Source organism: Planococcus citri, chromosome 2, assembly GCF_950023065.1.
Source record: "Planococcus citri chromosome 2, ihPlaCitr1.1, whole genome shotgun sequence".
NCBI lineage: Eukaryota > Metazoa > Arthropoda > Insecta > Hemiptera > Pseudococcidae > Planococcus > Planococcus citri.
The window spans coordinates 45,622,151-45,644,187 of NC_088678.1; the positions used below are offsets into that span (position 1 = coordinate 45,622,151).

The window sequence follows — 22,037 nt, forward strand, 5'->3', positions numbered from 1 at the left end:
TTTTTTTTTTTGCTTCTGATTGGTATGTACGAGTAGGTAAGTTATTTTAACGTTGACATTGAATAAGTTTTCAACTTATAGTCACTGATAGTCCTGAATTGTTCAAAAATGTCGATAAAATAATAAAAACAATAATCATTTGTATATTTTAGAAAACACATCTAACATAAAAATTTTCCTATTTCTTAGATCTATTTTGTTTTATCAAGCAATTTTCACTTTTGTACTTTACCTATGCAGACGCAGTCTCTCATCAAAATTCGCTACCGCGATGGAGGTCATCATCCGTTGCACAAATCCATTTACTATTCACGCTTCATTTTCTACTCGAACGTGGCATTTACCGCATTTTAATTTAACCATCGCCTTCTTTGAGAAGGCTACAACAATAAAATCAAAATTCAACAACATCCGATCCCCCAACAACCACACCATGGGATTTTCGTACTCCCTTCGTGTCCTGTAACGCTTAATTTTCGCCTGCAAATACTTTGTCGACTACTCGCATCGCTCGCACTTCGTTCCCTGTTCAGGTAACCGGATCCGTATTCCGAGTACATTTCCGGAGACCTAATTCGAGAAGAGGCTTCTCCGTTATTCCGGAAATTCACCGAAGATTTTCGTACCATTCTTGGCGTACCTTGGCCTTGGAATGGTACCGGAGAAGGTGGTTGAGAAATATCGATGTTTTTACGCCCGCTGTTATTTCGTCTCTGTGAAAATTTTCTAAATGCTGAAGGAGATTCGTTGGACGATTTGCTCTCTTTGTTTACCGACGTCGGTGTACTCAGCGTTGATTTCTTTTTGGCTGAAGAATTATTATGATTTTGAGTAGGAGCTGGAGTGCTGGGCACCGGAGTCGAGGTTGGAAATTCGAATACGTTGGATTTTTTATCGACGTCTTCGACGCTTAAAGTGATACCGGTTGATTTAGAAAAAAACGATGGTTCCGGTTTAGGGGCATTTTCCACTTCTACGTTAGCGCTGATTGGTTGGTCGTCGGATTTTGTCGAAGGTGTTTCAGTTTCCGAATCGGGTGGTTTTAGGTTAATGTTTATTTGCGAACGGAATGATTTTCGGCGAGAGATGTTGTTGGCGATAGGAGTACTACGAGGGTATACTACGCTGAGATCCAGACACGTTGAACCGAATAGTAATTGGCCTGGAATGGCTTCTCGTGATTTAACCTGAATGAAACGTTCTCCTGTATCGAATCCTTTGTACGTTTGCCTTTCTATGTTACCTGAAATAGGGAAAAGTGTTGCTAAATTGTTTTTTTTTCTTCTAAAGGACAACAATTTTACATTAGGTACCCAATTTAATACATATTTAAAAATTTCAACATCAACATTTTTTAAAGTACCTACATAGATAACCCTAAGTGTTTTTACGTTTAAAATGTACACAATATTTTTTACAAATTACGGACAACTTTTCTGATATTCTAAGTTTTTTTTTTTTAAATTTCATTTGTCATTTTGAAATAATTTTCGTGATATTTTAGCATTATGTATTTTTGAAATTCAAATTGAATTTTACTAGAATTTTAAAAGTTTTTCTTATTTTTCAATTAGTTATTCGTCATTTTAAAATGATATTCATAAAAATTTAAACGTTCCACAAAATATGATATTGCTTCTGAGGTTAGAGGTTGGGGAGTGGAAGAACAGTGAGAGTCGAGGAGGCTGTATGTGTTTGCAATTTGTATGTCAATTCAAAGGAGTGCTCAAAAAATAATTTTTTTTTAGTGGACAGATTTTCAACTTTGATCTGTGACAAGACTGAATAAAATTAATAGGTATTAAAAAATATTTCATTTGAGGGTATTCGAATTTTTTGAAATTGTTATGAATTGCAAATTTATCAAAAATTTACTCCAATTTCATTTCAGCATTAATCTTTCAAAAAATAGATACCTTCTTACCTTATTTATTTTCTTAAACCTGCTTTCAATACTTAGTGAATAATTTCAACATCATTTCTAAAAAAAATTCCAATGTTATTAAACCTTAACTTTTTTTTTTTTTTTTGTAAAATTCCGGTTGAAAATAGTGAATGCATTTTTTAGCATAAAAATTGGATTGAAGAAAAACTTTATTTTTCATACGTACAACTCTCATTTAACTTCGTTTTTTTATAATCATTTTTTTAGAAAACTTTTTTATGCAGTCCATATAACAACAAAAAATCATCTTCAGTCTAATGAATGAATTTTAAGAATTATAGACTGTACATATCAATCACTAGGAAAAAAATTTACCCAATTTTATCGAAAAAAGGTGCAAAAGAATTCAAAAATCGAACAGAGTAAACAGACAGGTACTCACCAATAACATCAGCAAAACGTGAGATAGCTGCAATAATTTGCTCATCTGGAACATGCGGTGGTACAGCGGACAATTGCAATATGGAACTCTTTTCCCATATATTATCGAGCGTGATGGGTTTATTTCTTATTTTTAATCCAGAATTTACGAGTGTTTGACACTGATCCGAGCTATTAACCGTAATAAAAGCGTTTTTCGAAGTCAAACGAATCCCTTTGACAATATTTCGACAGTTTTCTTTCAGCTGTTGCTCCAATTCATCGATTATTTCTTGGACCTATGACGAAAATAAGCCAATAATATAACGATACTTCCACTCTAACACCTGGTAACCCATAAAAATTAAAAATTTGTGTGATAAAATCTGTCTATTTCCGTCACATTTATATTAGAATCGTTACATGCAAAAAAAATTATCATTTTATTTTAATCATTTTTTTTTTGTTTCTTGAAAAATTTGGTGTTTGTGGCTTATTACATGACGTGTTCGAATTGCTGGTATCGATAAGCAAGTTCTTATTATAATGAATCATCGAGATAAATGAAGTAAATTCTGTAAAAAGATTCACAAAGAAAGGAATCGTCATTACGTTTTAGTTTTTCGATAGTGACATTGGTCACGTCGCCAAACCACCCACAATAAAAAAAAAAAAAAAAAAAAAAAAAACGAAATAAAGTGTGGAATTACGTGTCACAATCTAATGTTTAAAAAGTACAAAGAAACTGTGAACTTTGCAAGTAAATATTTTATTTGATCGATGTTGTAGAAAAAACTTTCAATTTTCAAGTACCTCGGATAGGTAATAAAATCAACGAACTATTAAAGATAGGTAGGTACTTACAGTGAGATTTTCGAAAGCTTCGGTAGAAAAAACCAACGTGTGATATTCCTCGGTGTAATTTTTGAAAATACCTACGAAATCGTCGCACTTTTTCAACGAACACATTTTAGACGCTTCATTTTCGCAAGACGAGTTCAACTGTGCTGAAACAAGAATCGCGTACTTAATATCCGTTGAAATTTAAATTTTTCACCGTGAAGCCAAAATGTGCGCATTTTTGGCCACTTCTACACATACACACGAACGCACTGTAAGGTAGGTACGAATAGTATAGTTATACGTAGCGAATAAAGCACGCGGAATCGAAATTTAATTTTTTATATCGCGTGAAAAATAGCTTTCTCAGTGACACCTAACGATAACAATGAATAAATTGAGACACATAGACAGTAGCTAGCATCATCTCATCAACATTCTGCTAATTTTTGTGCCAATTATTATAACCACTCTAAAGATAGTATATGTAGCCTTATTACCTAGTGTTTCCCAAAATGCTTTTTTAAAACGTTTTCAATATTTTGAAAAAAGTCACTCATTTTCGGTCACTAGCGTGAACAATGTATCCGTGCCAAAAATATGATGCATTATTTATCGTCGTCATTTGCGTACCGTCGGTTCGTTATCAATTTTCTCATTACACGCTTCAACGGTAGGTATTAATATTCGAACGGAATGAAGGAAGTGCGAGCACACATTCTGTTCCGTTTGTTATACTCGTACGTAGGCATGTAAAGTACGTACTATTGGGGTAATTATGAAATTTTATTGTCTTTGGTAAATAATTTGCATTTTTAATGTGTTTTTGAAAAAAAAAGAGTACATGTGAAGAGTGAATCCAGCTGTAGAAATCAAATTGACATGCCCACTGCCCAGCACCTACCGATATTTTCAATCATCTGCGGTTTTTAAATTTAAAAAAAAAGGGAGAAAGTTCTTTTATACTGACGAATGAAAGTCAATATTATTATTACTTAATCAAAGTAGGTACAAACACTCGTGCATCGTCGAAATCGAAATGAGAAATTGAGTTCAAAAGGGTTCCGGAAACTCAATGAAGGATCGTAAATATCGCACACAACTTTTTCAAAATTTCTCGAATTTGAAAATTGAATGGAGTAATTGTTTGAATTTATTAAAATGAAAGTTTTGAGTTTGGTTTTTAGCTTGATTTTTCAAAACGAGCAAAAAAGTTTTCTCTTGTGATGATTTATCATCGAAATCAGAGGAGCTTTTAGCAATTTTTTTCAGACATTACGTAAAAAAAATTAAAAAGTTGTAAGATTTTGAAAATTTCCGAAATTGTAAATCTAAGTCTTCTCGAGAAAAACTAAGCATTCGTAAAATGTTTTTTGTAGGTAGTGAAATTCCTCAGGTTTTAATTTTCGAGAAATACAGGGTATGCTGTAAATATTAAAAGAACTAATCCATAAACTTTTGAGCATGAAACACCTGATACATTTGATTTTCAAAAAAGACTTGGGTATTGAACTTCATCTTATGCACTATTGAAATACTCCTTTCAAGCTGGGGGTTATGCAATTTCTTAAGCGTTTGTATACTGCATTGCATAAAATATTTTTACAAGGCACAGACCACAATTGAACGCTTTATGTCAAAGTACGGTGATCTTCGCAATTATTTTGGCTGACAACTAACAAGAGTGAGGTATTTACACTTTTTAACTGGACAAAGCTAAATCAAATTAAAAAACATGTAAAAATACGTCACCAGCTAAGACTTCAAGTGCTGAAGTGCGATTCTCAATCTTTGGTTAATTTTTGGAAATCGAAGGGCAAAAAATTCAAAAATTAGAAAAAAATCAAAATGTCACCAAATTAACCTAGAAAGCTAAAAATTGGTATGAAGCGTATTTTTGATATGCCGAGTCGACTGAAAAATGGTTTCGATCGTTTTGGAGCGTCCAGCAATTTTTTTGAAGATTCCAGTTTTCCAAAAAAATGTCATTAAAATCAGGCATAGCACAGTCAAATATGTAGCAGAAAAAAATAGGTGAACCCAAACATTATTGCGATCAACGATTTTTTGGTGAATATTGTGTAGGGTGGTACGCTGAACAACATACTAAAAGTCCCCGCCCCTACCCCACGAGCTAACCCCCCCCCCCACAGTGGATCAAAGCCCCCCAAAATCAGTTTTTCGTCAAAAACTCCTGAAATATTGAATTTTGAGTAAAATGAGCTCAATGATCGTTTCATCTCCTCTCCAATACCTATAAAATGAGCTATCGATCAACTCCCTAGCCTTAAGGGGGGTGGCGCTACGACCCCTCAAAGTGACGTGATTTTAATAATTTTACTTTTTATGACTTGGGACTCGTAACCTGTTCTAATTGATAAAATGAAGTCAAACTTGGAGAATGGGATTCTTTTGGAAGCTAGAGTTGACCTCTGGAGTGGGGAGGGTCAAAATTGAAAATTACAGAAAGGTAATTTTTTTTGAGGGGCATAACATGACCCCAAATGGATGATAAGAGTCCAAAATCATAACATCGGACAGTACCCCCATTGTGATCAACATATCCAAATTTCAGCTTCCTAGGTCACTCCCACTCCATTTAAAGCGGAATCAAGGTGAAAATCCCCTTATTTTGCCCCTATTTTCGGCTTTTTCCATCTTAAAAGGAGTGGGGATGACCTAGGAAGCCTTCATCCCATCCATTCACAGTTGCAAAGAGCGAAATGGCACTCTGTATTTACTTATTTTTGAATTTTCGTTTTTATGTCCATATAACTCCGAATGTTGCTTTCCACAAAAATCAACGCGTTCAATTTTGATTTAATGTTGGCGAAATGTCATATCATTAGTATCTAGGTAGGTAGGTAGGTAGGTAGGTAGGAAGGTAGGTTAGATACAGTCGTGAAATTTTTGTTCAGTTTCAATTTGAAAAATTAATTTATTTCATGATTATTAAATTATTTATCAGTCTCATTTTCAAAGGGACTGATCGTACACAAAATTTGTTCCATAGCCCAGGGTGGTATATGACATTATTTTTTTTTTACTTTCTCTTCTCCCCCCTCCAAAAAAAACCACAAAAAACTAAGAACCAATTGAATTTGGAGCCATATAAATTACGTATAAATTCCTTCTTGAAAATTGCAATTTGCATTCCCAGAATTGTATACAAAAAGAGGAAGTATAATAAGACAGTATGACAGTAAGTAAATAATTTTATCAATTTAAAAAAATTGATCAAATATTTTTTCCTCTCTACCCTTCATCATTATGACCCACATTTTGCACCAACTTGTATAGGTTCTATCTTTAAAAAATATAGGAAATTTTCTTCGTTTATTCATTGCATTTTTAATCTCTTTTTAAATGATTTTTACATCGTTTAATATCGTTTAATATTATTATTGCATCATGGCGCGAATGTACATTGTACATACGAAAGTATTCAAACTTCACCTTTATGGATACTTTTTTTTACTCATTTTTCAAAGCCAATTTAATGAGGGGAGGGTGCGTGAAACGCATAAGAAAATCAAAACGTTTTCCCGTCATTATACAAGTTTTTTTGGCACAGAACGTAAAATCATGACTCGTTCTCTGTGGCAATCTGGATATTTGGAGTTGACGTAATCGTAATAGTATGATCCAAAATGGTTAAAAATGATTCGCTATAGCAACTTATTGAAAAAAACCAACTCGTAGTTTTTATTATTTATGTGGTAACACTGTTGTTTTAGCATGAAGCACGTGCGTTCGGAAATGAAAAACTTTCAACAATTTAGCGTTGAGATATTTGCTCAAAATTTTTTCATCGCGAGAAGAATTTTTTCGAACTCTTATATGTACGTATTATGAGAATTCCATTCAGTACGTTGTATATGCTTACTTATTTTTATAAAAATCTTGAAAACATACACTCAGTTTCTAAACACTTGCAATATGTCAATACTTCGAAAATATGTCACTTCGCTTTCGAAATTTGTTTACTTTTTAAATACTCGAGGAAAGTATAGACAAAACAAGGCAGTAGCAACGGCGATGCCCATACATGTAATTTTGGCAAACGTTTGAGAAAAAAATACGTTTCAAAGGTAGGCAGGCAGTTTGTGATATGAAATATTATCAAAATATCAAAGTATCTGGAAGAAGGACGATCTTAAACTAGTTGAATTCTATACGTTCGTACTTCGTAGTATGGGTATTCGAAATGGTTCAACTATATATTTCAGCTTAAGAAATGAACAAGAGTACGTTAATGCGTAAAACGTGGTTTGTTGGCATTGGCACTGGTTCAATAAATTTGATGATTTAAAAAAATATATATCTGCATATATTATTATGAAACAATGGTCGTAGTATTTTCCATAAAAGGGATGGAAAAGTTGTATACTTACTTAATTATTCAGTGACAAACTTGTGAGATGCCCATTAAGTTACAAAGATACTATTTTTGGAGCAACAATTGATGGCACATGTCGCCCTTAAAGACGTATGAAATTCAATAGTAAAATATTTAGAAGCCTTTTATAATCGGTAGGTATATGCCTATGCCTATACTCGTCTACTCGAAAATATATTAATTGTAAGAGCACCCTGCATCCCAATGCCTGCATATGCTGTCAATGTACACAAATAACCCAAGTAGTGTACCTACCTTAAGAGGCAGCTCAAACCTCACCTAACAGTCAGAAAAAAAGCTTTTCAGATTATATACGTCACTTTATGGCGGCATTATGGGGGTGAAGGGTCCCGAGTTTTTACGCGTTTTTATATTTTTTATCCAATAAATAATTGTGACAGACGATTAAAATGTTTTGTTAAATTCGAGCACGCAATCAAGTGAAACGAAATGCGTGTCAAGTGGTTTTTCTACGGCTTGAGACGCAGACTTTTTTTCTCCTGCACGTAACCACGCGTTTTTTTTTTGTAGGTACCTATGTAATAAAAATCATCAGATTTATAGCTTTATTATTATCTGTGTTAGCGAGACTAACTTTTAAAATGTAACTATCGAATTTATACATTTACCTACTCAAGCATACACTTGACCGGGTTATTTGAATGATGGTGCCAACATGTGCTCGATCTTTCAAGTTTACTTTGCCTATACCTTCTATGGTACCGAAAAACTTTCTTGAAAATATGGTATAAAGGGGAAAGAAAAAAATGCCTGTCGAGTTTTCGAATAAACTTGAGGAACTGTACCTCTCTATACACTTCGTTAGTACCTAACTTTTTCTTTTATAATTGGCTAATGAGACTTGTCTCTGTGACGAAGAGATTAAAAAACACCCTCTTTTGAAACAGAAAAACTTTTTCTTTAGCCATAATATTTTCAAAAATTAATCTTCATTTTGATGTTTTTTGAAAATTTTCGAATATTTTGTTTAATTTATTAAATAGCAGAGAATCTTCGGGATCAACTTTGTTATTCTTTGTACCTATAAGACACTTAATTAGATAATGTTTCCGATTTTTTTTTTTTTTTTAAATTCAAGTTTTTGAATAAGGAATATAAATGAAATGAAAAATATGGTGAAAATCTTATCCTCCTCATTACAATTTCAAACTAAAATTGTCAAAAGGGTCATTCCACGTCAATTCGACCAAGATGTGGTAAGGGGGTCGGCGATTTTCGGAAATTTTTCCTGTGGAAATGACCTTTCGAAGGGATGACCAATGACGCAAATCGCAGCCCTCTACCCCCTTTTTTTAGAGGCTGCTAGGGGGTGTCAAAGTTCTCAGTGAACTTAAAATATCATCCATTTCAACAGTGGATTACTCGATAGCCGCGATACCTACTAAAATGCCACCTTTTCCAGTAGTTAGAGGTTTTTAAAGGCTTTTTGGTGATATCATAAAAATCAGTGTTGCCCCTTTTATTCGTACAAAAAATTAGCTCGAAAAGTTTCAAAATGTAGTTTTCATATCGTTCCGACTCGTAAAGTTGATTTAAAAAAATTGAATGTTTGAGAAAAAAATGCAATTTTTTAATTTAAAACACGAATAAGAGTTTTGATTGGTGAAGCTGACTCATTTGACCTCTATTTTTACGCATCCGTTGAAAAAGTTGAAAAAACCCTTTGACTCGATGAAATGAGCTCATCACAAAAAAATCAAAATTCTGAGAGTGAATTTTGAAAAAATAAACGAATTTTGATTTTTTGCTATGAAAGTAATTTTCATCAACTTTTTCATGAAATACATCAGAAAGAGGTCACAATAAGACAACTGAATAAATTTAAACTTTTTCTGATGTTTGGAATTGAAAATTGAATTTTTTCGTGATGAATTCATTTCATCAAGTCAAAGGGGGTTTTCAACTTCTTCAACGGATACGTAAAAACAGGGGTCAAATGGGCAAATTTCACCAATCAAAACTTTTTTTCATGTTTTAAATCAAACAATTTTTTTCCCCGCAAACTTTCAATTTTTTCAAAACGGTTTTACGAAATCACGGCAATCCCAATTTTTTAATATGTTGTTCAGCATAAAAAGTTGTCCATAATATATTTTTTTCAGAATTTTTGAGAGTCGGAACAATATGAAAACTACGTTTTGAAACTTTTCGAGCTAACTTTTCGTACGAAAAAAAGTGGCAACACTGATTTTTATGATATCACCAAAAAGCCTTTCAAAACCCCTATAACTATATTGGAAAAAATTTCATTTTAGTAGGTATCGCGGTTATCGAGTAATCCACTGCTGAAATGGATACGATATTTTAAGTTCACTGGAAACTTTAACACCTTCTAGCAGCCCCTAAAAAGGGTGATAGAGGGCTACAATTTGCACCATTGGTCATACCTTCGGAAGGTCTTTCCACAGGAAAAATTTCAAAAAATCACCTACCGTCCTTACCACTTCTTGGTCGAATTGACGACTGACGTGGAATGACCCAAAAATTATTTTCAGAAGAGGAAAGGTTGAGCTACAGGGGTAAAATTTTATTCTTTCATTCAACTATCTCACGCCTTCCCCCAAGCAAAACGATCACTCTGGATTTAATAAAGTCGCATTTTACCTATTCAAAATAGTATAGTAGCAAATGATTCAATAAAACTGAATGATGCTGTTAAATTGTAACAAGATAATACAGAAATGTACGTACTTACATCGTCGTTCTTCGGACGTGTAACAAGTTCTATGATGGTACCGACATTAACTTTATGAGGAAATTGTTTCAACATGTCTTCAATTTCAGAATTTGAGCAAGTATCTGTCATTATCTCGGTACAACAGTTTTCATTATTTTCATCTCCAATCTGACTGGTGATTTCACTTTCGTTTTCTTCTTCGACTATACTTAACGTTTCTTGTTCACCATCTTCTCTTTCTGAATCACCTCTTTCTAATTCTTCGATGATTACCTATAAGTGATCGGTATACAGAATAGAGATAAAGATATACAAACATGACACTGGTGTACGAGAACTAAGCTGTTTGAAATTATTGCAGGTGCAATTGCATTATAACGCGTTAGAACATGTTTGTGTTACACGGTGCGAAGAAACAGGTCAAATTAGAAATAACTTGGCAGTGACTCAAAAGGAGAAATTCGTATTCAAACAAAATAAACTTTGATAAAATATTTCCATCTTTACAATTTTGAGTAGTACCACCTATCCTACGCTCGAAATGGTAATAAATGAAGGTCGAAGAACGCGCTCGGGTGAAAATAATTGGGAAGGGATTGTCGCCTATATAAGTGAATGGTTGGTTGAAATTCCATGTAAGAAATAGTTTCATTAATTACGTTGGCGAAAAAAAAAACTTAAGTATGCCTATTTTGTAAGACCCTTTCAAATGTACGACGGAACGACCGCATTAGGGAGTGATTTTTATCGTAATTTTTAACGCATTTAATTTAATTAAATTCGCTATTTACCTGCTCTTGTTCGTGGGCTTTTAACACATTTTCCAATTTATCGTATTGATCACGGAGACTCCATATTTCTCGACGTAATTGATTGTTCTCACGACGCAGCTTCTTTATGTATTGTTGGCCTGTAACATTGAGATATTTTAAAATCTTGAACATTGAGAAGCAGATTGGCTTTATGCATTATTTTGAGTGGTTAGTAATTAAAGTCAAAATAACTGGGCACATTTAAGGCAAGAGAGAAAAACATAAGAGGTTCTGCGGCAGGAGTGGCAAAGAAGTTCCAACTATATTTCAACAGAATGACGAAAATAAGAGGGATTCTGTGCCAGGTGTGGTAAAAAAAATGGTCCAGATGCTTCAATATAAAAGATAAGAGTATGGGAGGTTCTGCGCCAGGAGTGGCAAAGAAGTTCCAACTATTTCAACAAGAAGTTGAAAATAGGAGGGATTCTGCACCAGGAGTGGTAAAAAAGGTCCAGATGCTTCAACAAAAAAGATAAGAGTATGGGAGGTTCTGCGCCAGGAGTAGCAAAAAAAGCTACCTGCTCGGACAAAAAATGAATATACGTTCGAACTCAGTATCCGGAAATTTTTATGCAGGAAACGTGAGACATCCTCCACCCCCTCCCTTTCCCACCACCGCCAAAAAATATGCGTTTTAAGTTATCGCATCTCCTCGGTTGTGAATTCGGGTTTTATAAAGTGAGAAAAATCTTTCTAAAAATCGAAAGTTCTATCTGAGGTATCTTTTCAAAATTCATATCCAGCGAGATCTTTGACATAATCAAACGATCATTTTGTTTCAATTTTCAGATTTAACTTTTTCTCTTTTTCAGTATGAATTGGAAACATTTTTACGAAGGAAGTATGCTCATAGCCCCCCCCCCCCCCCGGCTTGAGCGCGTAACATAATTCAGCAAACTATACGATTTTTTTATCACGTTGGAAATATCCCTCACCCAGTCACCCTTCTTTCTTTTCACGTCGTCATTCGAATTAAAATATGCTCAAGTGCTCACATTGATTCGATTCGTGCTTCGGATACACGACAGCAAAGGAAAGAAAAAATAAGGAATCAATCTTGAAAAAGATTGCACGACATCAAACAAATTGAATACTCCGACAAGGAAATCAAATTAAAGGTACATCATCGTAAGTAAAGCTTAGAGGTATTGCTTTTGAAAGACTCTTATACAAGACCATATCGACCGATTAAAATACGATAACGAACCCGGAAGTAAAACTACCCGTTAAAAGCCAACTATCGCATTTCAAAGTGGCGAATTTTACTTTCTTACCTTTTTCTAAATCCGCGTTGATATTAATTGTTCTCAATCGCAGGTCTTCGTTTTCGTACAGCATTCCTCTGGACGCCGTTCGATCCAGATGCCTATTCGGCTTGACATCTTTATCTTTGCGGCGTGCACGTAGCATACTATTGGACCCAGGCGTCATCATCAGGACGGAATTGATAAATTGTGCAGCTACCATTACCTTACAAAGCGATTCTGCACGTTTTTCCGATCGATACTAGAATATTCTGCGATTTCTGTATACGAAAAAATTAGCACTTTAGAATATTAATGAATCTTAATAATAAGCAAAACATTTTAAAAGGGTGAATTATTATTCCAAATGTTGCACGGATGCGGTAGAGGGGAGGAGGGGGATGAACGCGATTTGGTGTATTTATTCGTCAGATGAAAAAGTAAGTAGGTATAAGACGACGGACGTATTTTTCCTTTTCTCGTCAGATTATCAGATTTTCTCATAAAGAATCGCATCCATCATCGTCTAAAAAATGAGTAGGTATCTAAGTAAGTATAAAGATGTAATATTTCGTGCGAATATCGCGTCGAAACCCTTTAAATCAGACCGGTATGAGGACGATGTGATAACTGCAACGAGGGTGTTAATGGTGTGTAATACCGAACACCTTTTACCATTCTAATTTCGAAATACTTATCCTGAGAATCTGTCAAGCGAAAAATCTATTTAGGGGAGAAAATCATAAATACTTTGTAAAGGCGGCGAACTCGTGGTCGATATTGATTGATAACTTCGTCGAATTAACAAAAAACAAGAAGAAATAAGTATTTACTCGTGTATCAACTTCTATGTAAGTATAAATACGTCACCGAATATGTATGTTCTTATGGTACACAAGTGTTATAATTTTAATGTAAAAGTCTCTATTATTAACAACGTATAAACGAGAGCTCGATATAGAGCAGCCTATTAAATTCATCGTGCCGACTGGAATCTTAAAATAGTCGATAGTACATGAAAAAAAAAAGGGTTGAGAATGACCTCCGTTCGTCAATGTTCAAAAAAAGTATTCCTACTATAAGAGAGTTTTAGTTATAAATGATACCAACACATGTCAAGGTCATGAAACATTGGCAAATTTTAATTACCTACATCAATGGTAGCCCAACACTTTGTTTACGTAAATCGAGGAGATAAAATACTAAGTAGATGCTAGGTATGTATCATTCGGATTTGCTCATATGAACAAAAATATGCGTGTGTTTTTTTAAAATGATATGCAAAAAATACGTACAACAACACTATTATTAATGTCAAGAGCTTAGTTGAATTTATGGTGAAAAATTTTGATTATGGTCTTTTACTTATAAACTGAAGTGAAAAGAGTGGATCAAATGTGATGTTTTTATTTTTGAAATGTTTATTTATTTCGTTGATTTTTTTCATTTTTTTCGACATTTTTTACGTAGTTGAATATGTTTACATTAGTCAAGGTTGATAGTTTTACTGTATTTTGCACAAAACAAAAAATTAAATTAAGATCCACTCCCTCGAAACTTCTGCGCTTGTAAAAAGTTATTAGAAAATGATGCAAACGAGAAGGACGTATACAAGTAGAATGTGACAAAAATAAATAAATTGATGAACATCCTCCCTCCTACCTCCCAAATAGGTAACCTACCTGAAAATGTAATTTTTCTTTCAATTTTTCTCCAGACACCAACAAATAATTGAAAGAGGTGTCTGGCAGGGAGGCACGAACCTCATATCCATTAGAGACATTTTTCTTCATCACTTTTTTTTAAGGGGCCCTAAAATCTTCATATTACCTTACCTATTTTTATATTAAGTAGACTAGCCATTTCTTCAAGACTTTACATCCATCAAAAAAAAAATACAGCTGAAAAAATACGTTCTTTTAATCTAATTTTTTTATAATGCATTTTTTTGCATTTCTTCCACAATTTGAAGCACCTATCCCTACACGGGATGCCAAAGGTGAAAAATTACGCTAGAGGGGTTTCATACGAGGTGAAAAAAATTGTTGAAAATTTTAATCATCACCAGAATTCTGATTTCATCCTAAGGACAGTTTGGACGATGAAAGGGGGGGGGGGATCTTGAACGTGTAAAAAATTCTGCTCAAGATGGGTACCTTTAATTAAGTTGCTGTTCAATTAGTGTTATTATAGGTAGTTCAAATTTCAAAAAATGAATAGGAATCACCAATCTGAAAAGGTTGAAAAAATATATTTTATAGATCAGAAGTGGAGAAGAAGAAAAGGAAAGCCTCCTAAATTCATTGGATTGCTATTTTACCACGTGTTATTATGGAAATGATTTGACGACTTCTGCTTACTCAAACAAATTCGTCATTTTTTTACATTTTTCCCCTTTTTTTCAAAAAAAATTTAACCTTAGAAATACACATTTTTTGAACCTCAAAAACTTGAAAAAGATTATCTAGCTGTTCAATCAATGTTTCCGTTCTAATTTACAATTTTTCAGAAAAGTAGAACCTTAGAGAATTTTTTATAGGTTACTAAAAATAGACCTTAAAATTTTTTAAATGACGATTCCAAAGTTCTAAATTTTTACTGACGTTTTTCGCTGTTTTTTCAATTTATTTCAGAATAATTGAACCCCAAACTGCATTTTTGGTTTCCCAAATCAGAAAAAGGCATTGAACCCTTAAAAAAGACGATTTCTGAGCTGTATAGTTGTTTAGTGCTGATAATCTCGCACATATTTAAGATATACGTAGGTAGGTATAATCAAATTTTTCTTCATTTTCTGCAATATTTTAAGAATAGGTACCTACCTAACCACAGAAATAGTTCAAATTTTTTGTTTCTCATAAACTTAAAACTCTGGATCAAAATTTTAGCTTTTTAATCAAATTTGTTTATTTTCAACAATTTTTTTAACACAGTTGAATCTTAGAAATAGGTACCTATTTAGTTACACTTATGTAAAAAACGATCTCAACACTCAATAAATGTCATTCGAAAAGTTGTGCCCGTCAAGTAACTGCTCGTTTAATTTTTCGCGAAATTCGTGGATATTTTTCAAGGAAATCGAATCACTGAAATTTCTTCGTGAACTGACTTATATTAAAAATGACTTTCAAAAGACCGATGAAAATCCTCATTTCCAATTTTAAAATTCTTTTGAAATTTGGGCAAAGAATAAGGGAACCAATACCAAAATAGGTACTTGATATGAGCTTACAAACGGTACCTATTAAGATTCTCTTATCATTTCTATAGATTATTCATTGGGGGTTTATATTTTAATTTTAATGCAGCATTATCGGCATGCCCAGACTTCTTAAAACTGAGTCAGTTTGAAATACCTAACACAAAAAATGACCACAAATCTTGAGCGATGCAGAACTGAATTGAAAACTTGAGAATTGCATCTTTGATGCTCACTCACTGATCCAATTCCAGTGATTCTTCGTACTTGCACAAATCTAACGAGCCTATCTTCTTTTTTGAAGAGGAGGAACAATAAGTCTGTCAGTTCATTTTACACCTGCCTACCTTCAAAACTCATTCATACTTGGGAGAGATTCGTTCATGATACATTATTGGAAATGATTGAAAAAAAATTGTTATGATATCTAGATTGACCTTAAGCGAGCTCCAAAAAGTGAAATGAACTTGATAGCTACGTACTTGTGGGGGGGGGGGTATAAAAAATGAACTAGATAAGGAGATGATTAAAATTACTAGTAGAATGAAAAGTACCTATACAGAATGTTCAAGCAATAATTTTTCAATTGTATAGAATGGTTTATGCCCCTCTTGAATTCAAAATATTTGCCCTAATTTCAACTGTAAGCTTTTATTGATTGTTTTGATTTTGATTTTCACTTTCAGATATCTACTGCCTTTGGGCGACCAAAATTGGAGGAGCACTTTTAGATGCATTACAGCTTGATTTTCTCTAAGGAATTTTCATCTTGGCTTAACTTATTATGGACACCTACCTATGTGTTATCTAAACAAAATCCTAAAATGGGTTTACGCCTTTTTAATAAAAACTTCACCACACAGAAATGCAACAATATACTCGTATGTAAAAAATGCATTAGGTATCTGTACAATTATGATATGGTGGTAATCCAATAACCGAATGAAACAAGCTTTCGTTATATAACCTATTTTTATCACGGCGTACACCTACAGTAAAAAATTAACATTTTGGAACGCACGTAGACAGATTCGATGATAATTTTCGAATAAACTGATAACAAAAATAGAAATATAATACTTACACGTGAAGAAATGCAGTCGACGTCACATAATCAGAAATCAATTAGAAAAAATAACTAATAATTGTTAGTTGGCAATCACTTACAAACATATTAACGAAAATTTCAAAACAAGGTGTCGCGGCCAAAATAATAACAAGGTGCCAAAGACACGCATCTTACGTCCGCAGTTGATAATTTTAGGTTAATGAAAATAAAAACTTTCAGCGAAGCGATCAAATTAGTTTTCTTTTTCCACGTTAACGTTATACGCGTATTCTAATTTCTAATCAAATTTTTCACTCGAGACTTATCGAAAAATTATACGCTCAACGGCAACGCAACGTTATACAACTCCGAACGTTGCTAATGTTTCGACCATCTTTTCTCAGCATTTTATTTATATCTCCTACTCCTAGTTTTTTCTCTTTGACTTTTATTTACATCATAACCTTCATAATAAAAATTAGATGTGGGAGATTCGGGTGTATAATTCCGAATGAATTCTTTCATCGCGTGCATTACATCTGTCATCGGATAAATCTCTCGGAAGTAGGTATTGTAATTAAAAATTTGCGAATAAAATATTCGTCTTCATTTTTAATCAACGATTTGATAGATACGAGAGAACATACGTCGAGTAGGTATGCCATAGAACAATTTAATAAAAAATATACATATGAGCGTTGGTAAGATGCGTGTTTTGCGAATTGCAGCACGTTGTTTTTTTTAATCGAGGTCGGGATTTATGTCTGTTTTTTATTTACGTAGGTAGGTGAGGTATCTTGATCTATGTATATCTGCCACAATGTCTTTAAACCATGATATAATGTGAATTTTATGATAAAGATGCTAAAATAAGCGCCAATAAACTTATAGAAACTATTAAAGCTTCGTCACTTTGTCTCTATACTTTTGAGAACATTTATGAACTTGTAATATTAAGTACCTATCTACTTTTTAAGTAGTAGGTACATCATATTAGTGCAATTTTCGAACTAAAAAATTTATAATACATAGTAAGTAGGTACCTATGTGATGCGCAATAAAATACAGCTTACTTGTCATTTGTTGGAAAAATATAATGGGACAATCACCAAGTAATTAACTTACAAAATATGACTTTTGATGTTATTCGATTTTTAGGCAATAATTTTTCAGATTCTTAAGCGATTTTTGAAAGTTTCATCATTCATGTCAAATAGTTTCAATGTGTTGATTCTACTCAAAAGCATGCGCAAGATTTTCATCTTAGCCTCCCCTCCTCATTTTAGGGATTTCAGTCTCACATTTTATATGTAGTAGGTAGGTAGGTAGGTAGATAGATAGATAGGTAGGTACCTATTACCCACATTCATCATTACGTTATGAACGAGAGACTAAGGGAGAATTAAAGCCAAGAAAAAATTTTTATGCAAGTAGGTATTTTAAATATCAAAGAGAAAATTCGATAAATGAGTTTAAAAAATAAAGGCAGGCATTTCGCTGAAATGGTTTAAACAAAATTAAAAGAGACAAATCAGTTATAAAAAAACTTGGACCTTGATTTGTGCGATTTTCAATTTTTGTTCCTACCATTAAAAAAATGTAAGAAATGTTGGAAGAACCTAAGTATTAAGTAGGAAGAGCTACATATAAAAAAAGTTAAAATATGAAAAAACCATACCAGATAAGCTTTTGAGCTGGCACTCTTCGATTCAAACCAAATTGAAAGAATTCGTCCTAAAACCTTTATCATCAAAATTTCAAGTGCAAAAGTTCATTTTTGGACGAATTTTTTGAAAATTAAAAAAATTCCAAAAAGCTGTTTCAAGAGGAATTTTTAAACTTTCTCGTGAAATATAAAATTTTTTGGCCAATGTAATCATCATCAACGTCATAGTCGCAAGCGACTAGTGTGCCCCCAACAACAACCGCCACTCATCTCTGTCTTGAGCTAGCGTGGCCGCATTTGCAACTGAACCAGCTATTTTCCGGACTGTATCGGTCCACCTTGTTGGAGATCTCCCTCTCCCTCGTGTTCCGGGGACCTTGCCAACGAGAATTCCCTTTTTGATGTTTTCCAGTCCTCTTCTGGCTATGCGTCCGAAATAACTCATTATCCTGGTCTCACATATTTTATTCAGCCTGGTTGGTTCTTGCAGTTGTTCCACAATTGATGCGTTTGTTTGGTGCGCAGTGTATGGTGTCCTCAACATCCTGCGCCATACCCACATTTCAAAAGCATCAATTCTTCTTCGATCATCTTGCTTCAATGTCCAGGTCTCCGCTCCATACAAGAAAACTGGGAAAACTAGCGTCCTGATTAGTCTCTTCCTTATTTTTATGGAGATTTTCCAGTTGGTGGTGACTTTTCTCAACCAAGCCCGTATCCAGGATTTCCTCCTGGGGGTTGATGAATGACTCATAAGTAGGGAACAAAAATCACAAAATTCCCAACAGGCTCATAATGTATAAAAATTTCAATAGTAGGCACATTTCAGACATTTTCATGCTGAATTTCAGCTTGAAAAACGTGTTGATCAGAGTGAGGTTTTTGAAATATATCCAGTAAATTGTTTATACCTATTTATAATGAAATTCAGATAAGCACAAGCGAAGCGAGGGCAAAATTTTGGAAATTTGTCAATCCAAAGAGTAAAAAATACTACAAATTCTGATTGTAAAATTGATTTTTCTGGATTCAACTTGACACTCCTCACGTCCTCAGACTTGAATTAGTAGTTTGTTCAACTATAGGGAGCGATAATGATTTTTGAGGATTTTCGAGGTTTATTGCCCAAGCGTCGCGAGGAAAATAATTCAAAATTGTCGAAAATCATTTTTACTCCCGAGTCGGATAACATATTTTTCGTTATGAGGGAGAAAAATCCCAATACCTATTCAATTCCAATAATGATCAGTAAGCTGGAGCAAAAGGTGAGCACTTTTTCTCCAATAACGAAAAATATGCTTCCAGAAATTTCAATTTCAAAAAGGAAAGCAAACAAAAGCATTGGAAATTCATAATTCAAGAAACAAAAATAATTAGTACATAGATTATGCAACTACCTAGGGAGATTATGTGATTTTCAATGAATTTTGAAGTTTGTAGCAAATTATCTCCCTAGAAACGTAAAACAACATGATTTTTTCCTGTGATTCAATGCAAGAAATCGTAGGAAATTATATTAACCTAAGGATTTTTTGGCCCTGGGGGTGATTGTACCCCAAATCACCCCCCCCCTGAATACGCCCTTGTTCTCAACCAAGACATCGCTGCTTTCCCAAGAGCTATTCTTCTTCTAATTTCCTTGGCTGATCCTCCATCAGCATCCACCAGTGAACCCAAGTAAATAAATGAGTTCACTTTTTCGAATTCATTCGAGGCTTCAGATTCTGGAGTTTTTCAATTTGAGTTGTTTTTGTGGTCAGGAGAGACTGTCAAAGTTGATATCGGAGAAAGTAGTTTACTAAAAAGTGTGTAGAATCCGAAAATGACCTTGATTTTTTTTTCGCAAAACAATACGAATGTCACCACGAATTCTTGAAGTAGGGCCAAAATGGCCATTTTCGCAACTTTGACAGTCCCTTCTGACCACAAAAACAACTCAAATTTTAAAAACTCACTCTGTTTTTTGTTTTAGGGTCTAAACTATCGATTAAGCCCATTTTCAACCCAAACACAAAAAAAAGTCAAAGAAAGTTACCTAGTGTAATTATTCCTCAAATCAACTTTCACATATCAATTATGCTACTAACTTTGAGCCAATCTGCAGGAGCCTCCAGAAATTTTTCAGTTTTCTTTACAAAACTTCAAATCATTCTGGAAAGGCCAAAAATGGGCTTTAGTAGCCATTGGTCACCGCATAGTAGCTGAGAATCGAAAAATATTTGAATAAATATCTATCGAAATTGATTGAATCTACAATGACATAGAAAAGCAATATTGAAAACGTTTTGCAAAATTTGCACGGAAATTCATAAATTCTGTAGGTAATTAAGTTATACAAGTTTTGAAAAGTATAGAAAACACGGATGAAGTTTCTTAAAATAAGGTAGGGCGTACAATTTCAAGAAAACAAGCGAAATAAAAATAAAAACAATAGAAAGTTGAGAGAAAGTAGGTATACCTACCTAGATTAAATATCCTCAAAATATTTTCAAAATTTATGAGTTTATCAAATTTATGTTGAAATTATTGAAACTGCTTTAAATTTTACCTACCTACCTTCTTCAAAAATTGCACAAAAAAACCTCACAAAGCGACAAACATGTGCGTAACCAATTATTGAAAATTAGCTAAGTATAACCAACTTAATAATTGAAAAATTATAGTTTCATGATTCTTGAACAACATTTCGTTATTAATTGTCAAAAAGTAAAATCACAATCATGTTTACGAAGAGAACAGCCCCTTTATCATAGATTTAGCTGATTTCTTCACTGGAGCATGGCGAGATTTATTCGTGCTATAACTCAGAAAAATTTCAGCTGCTCTGCGAGAAATTGAGGGTCCTTATAGGATTTTAAATTCAAACGTCAATTTTTTTTTTCAACCCACCTTTTTTCGCTGAGAATAATATGGTCAGAATAAAACAGTAGCTGCTCAACTATTCTTTCAAACATTGGATTTAAAAAAAAAATCAGTTTCAATAATAGGTAAACCTACATTCTCAAAGCGATTCCAATAGCTACAGTTGCTCAATCAGTTACACTAGATAGGTACTTGAAATTTTACACAGTTTTTTGCGAAACTTTTCCCAAGTTTCTTTTTTTTTTCAAAATGATAAACGCTCTCAGCTCAAAATCATATCCGCATTAAAAAAATTAAAAGACAAGAACTTTCAGACAAAAGCTATCTTCGTACACGAAATCGAAAAAAAAACTCCAGTAAAAGTAAGTCTTCCAATATTATCCGAGTCTATAATCTAAGTCGTATAAAATCGGCTAAAATAGACCAAAAGTCATTCGTAAGATAGCAAAGTAAAAGCGTACCCCTAAGAATAAACTTTCTCCGTAAATTACGGATGCCTTCGTAGTCTCGTATATACGACCATTTCAACCTCTTGATTAACATTTCGAGACTTTCTAGACGTTATACATACGAGTAGTTCTACATTATATTCATTATCTTTTCGTAATTTGGTAAATTTTCGAAACAAACATGAACATCATCGAGCAATAAAAACACATTATAAAACATTCGGTTCATTTTAACGATATTTCCGCAGAACAATTATCCATTTACCTTTTAGTACGAGTAAATCATGAGACTTGAAAGTCGCTCTAGCAGACCTTTTAATGTACCTACTAACTATACACGAGTACGAGACAAGTACAACGCAGACATTATAGTTCGCACGTTACGTCTATTTTACGTCGAAAAGTGTAAACATAACTTGACACCGCATCGCAGACTTTTACACTTTCTCCGCCTTTTCAGTTTTCAAAAGCACAGCAAGCATACTGGAATAGTAGAAGCGAGAACTACCGGGACC

At 33.6% G+C, this 22,037-nt stretch overlaps 1 protein-coding gene across 2 annotated transcripts; it reads right to left on the bottom strand.

Annotated features, from left to right (window-relative positions):
* Positions 1-120: 120 nt before the first annotated feature.
* LOC135836085 (uncharacterized) lies at positions 121-16,925 on the bottom strand. Of its 2 annotated transcripts, none has more exons than XM_065350681.1 (7): positions 16,582-16,925; positions 12,329-12,579; positions 11,034-11,152; positions 10,261-10,515; positions 3,170-3,307; positions 2,328-2,604; positions 121-1,243 (listed from the first exon to the last, which is right to left on the bottom strand). In XM_065350681.1, exons 2-7 carry the CDS (start codon positions 12,519-12,521, stop codon positions 402-404), a joined length of 1,824 nt encoding a protein of 607 aa, XP_065206753.1. In that variant the 5' UTR covers positions 12,522-12,579; positions 16,582-16,925; the 3' UTR covers positions 121-401. The 2 variants fall into 2 exon arrangements, with proteins under 2 accessions (XP_065206753.1, XP_065206752.1); XM_065350680.1 differs by having other exon boundaries at positions 3,170-3,312; positions 10,257-10,515.
* Positions 16,926-22,037: the final 5,112 nt, after the last annotated feature.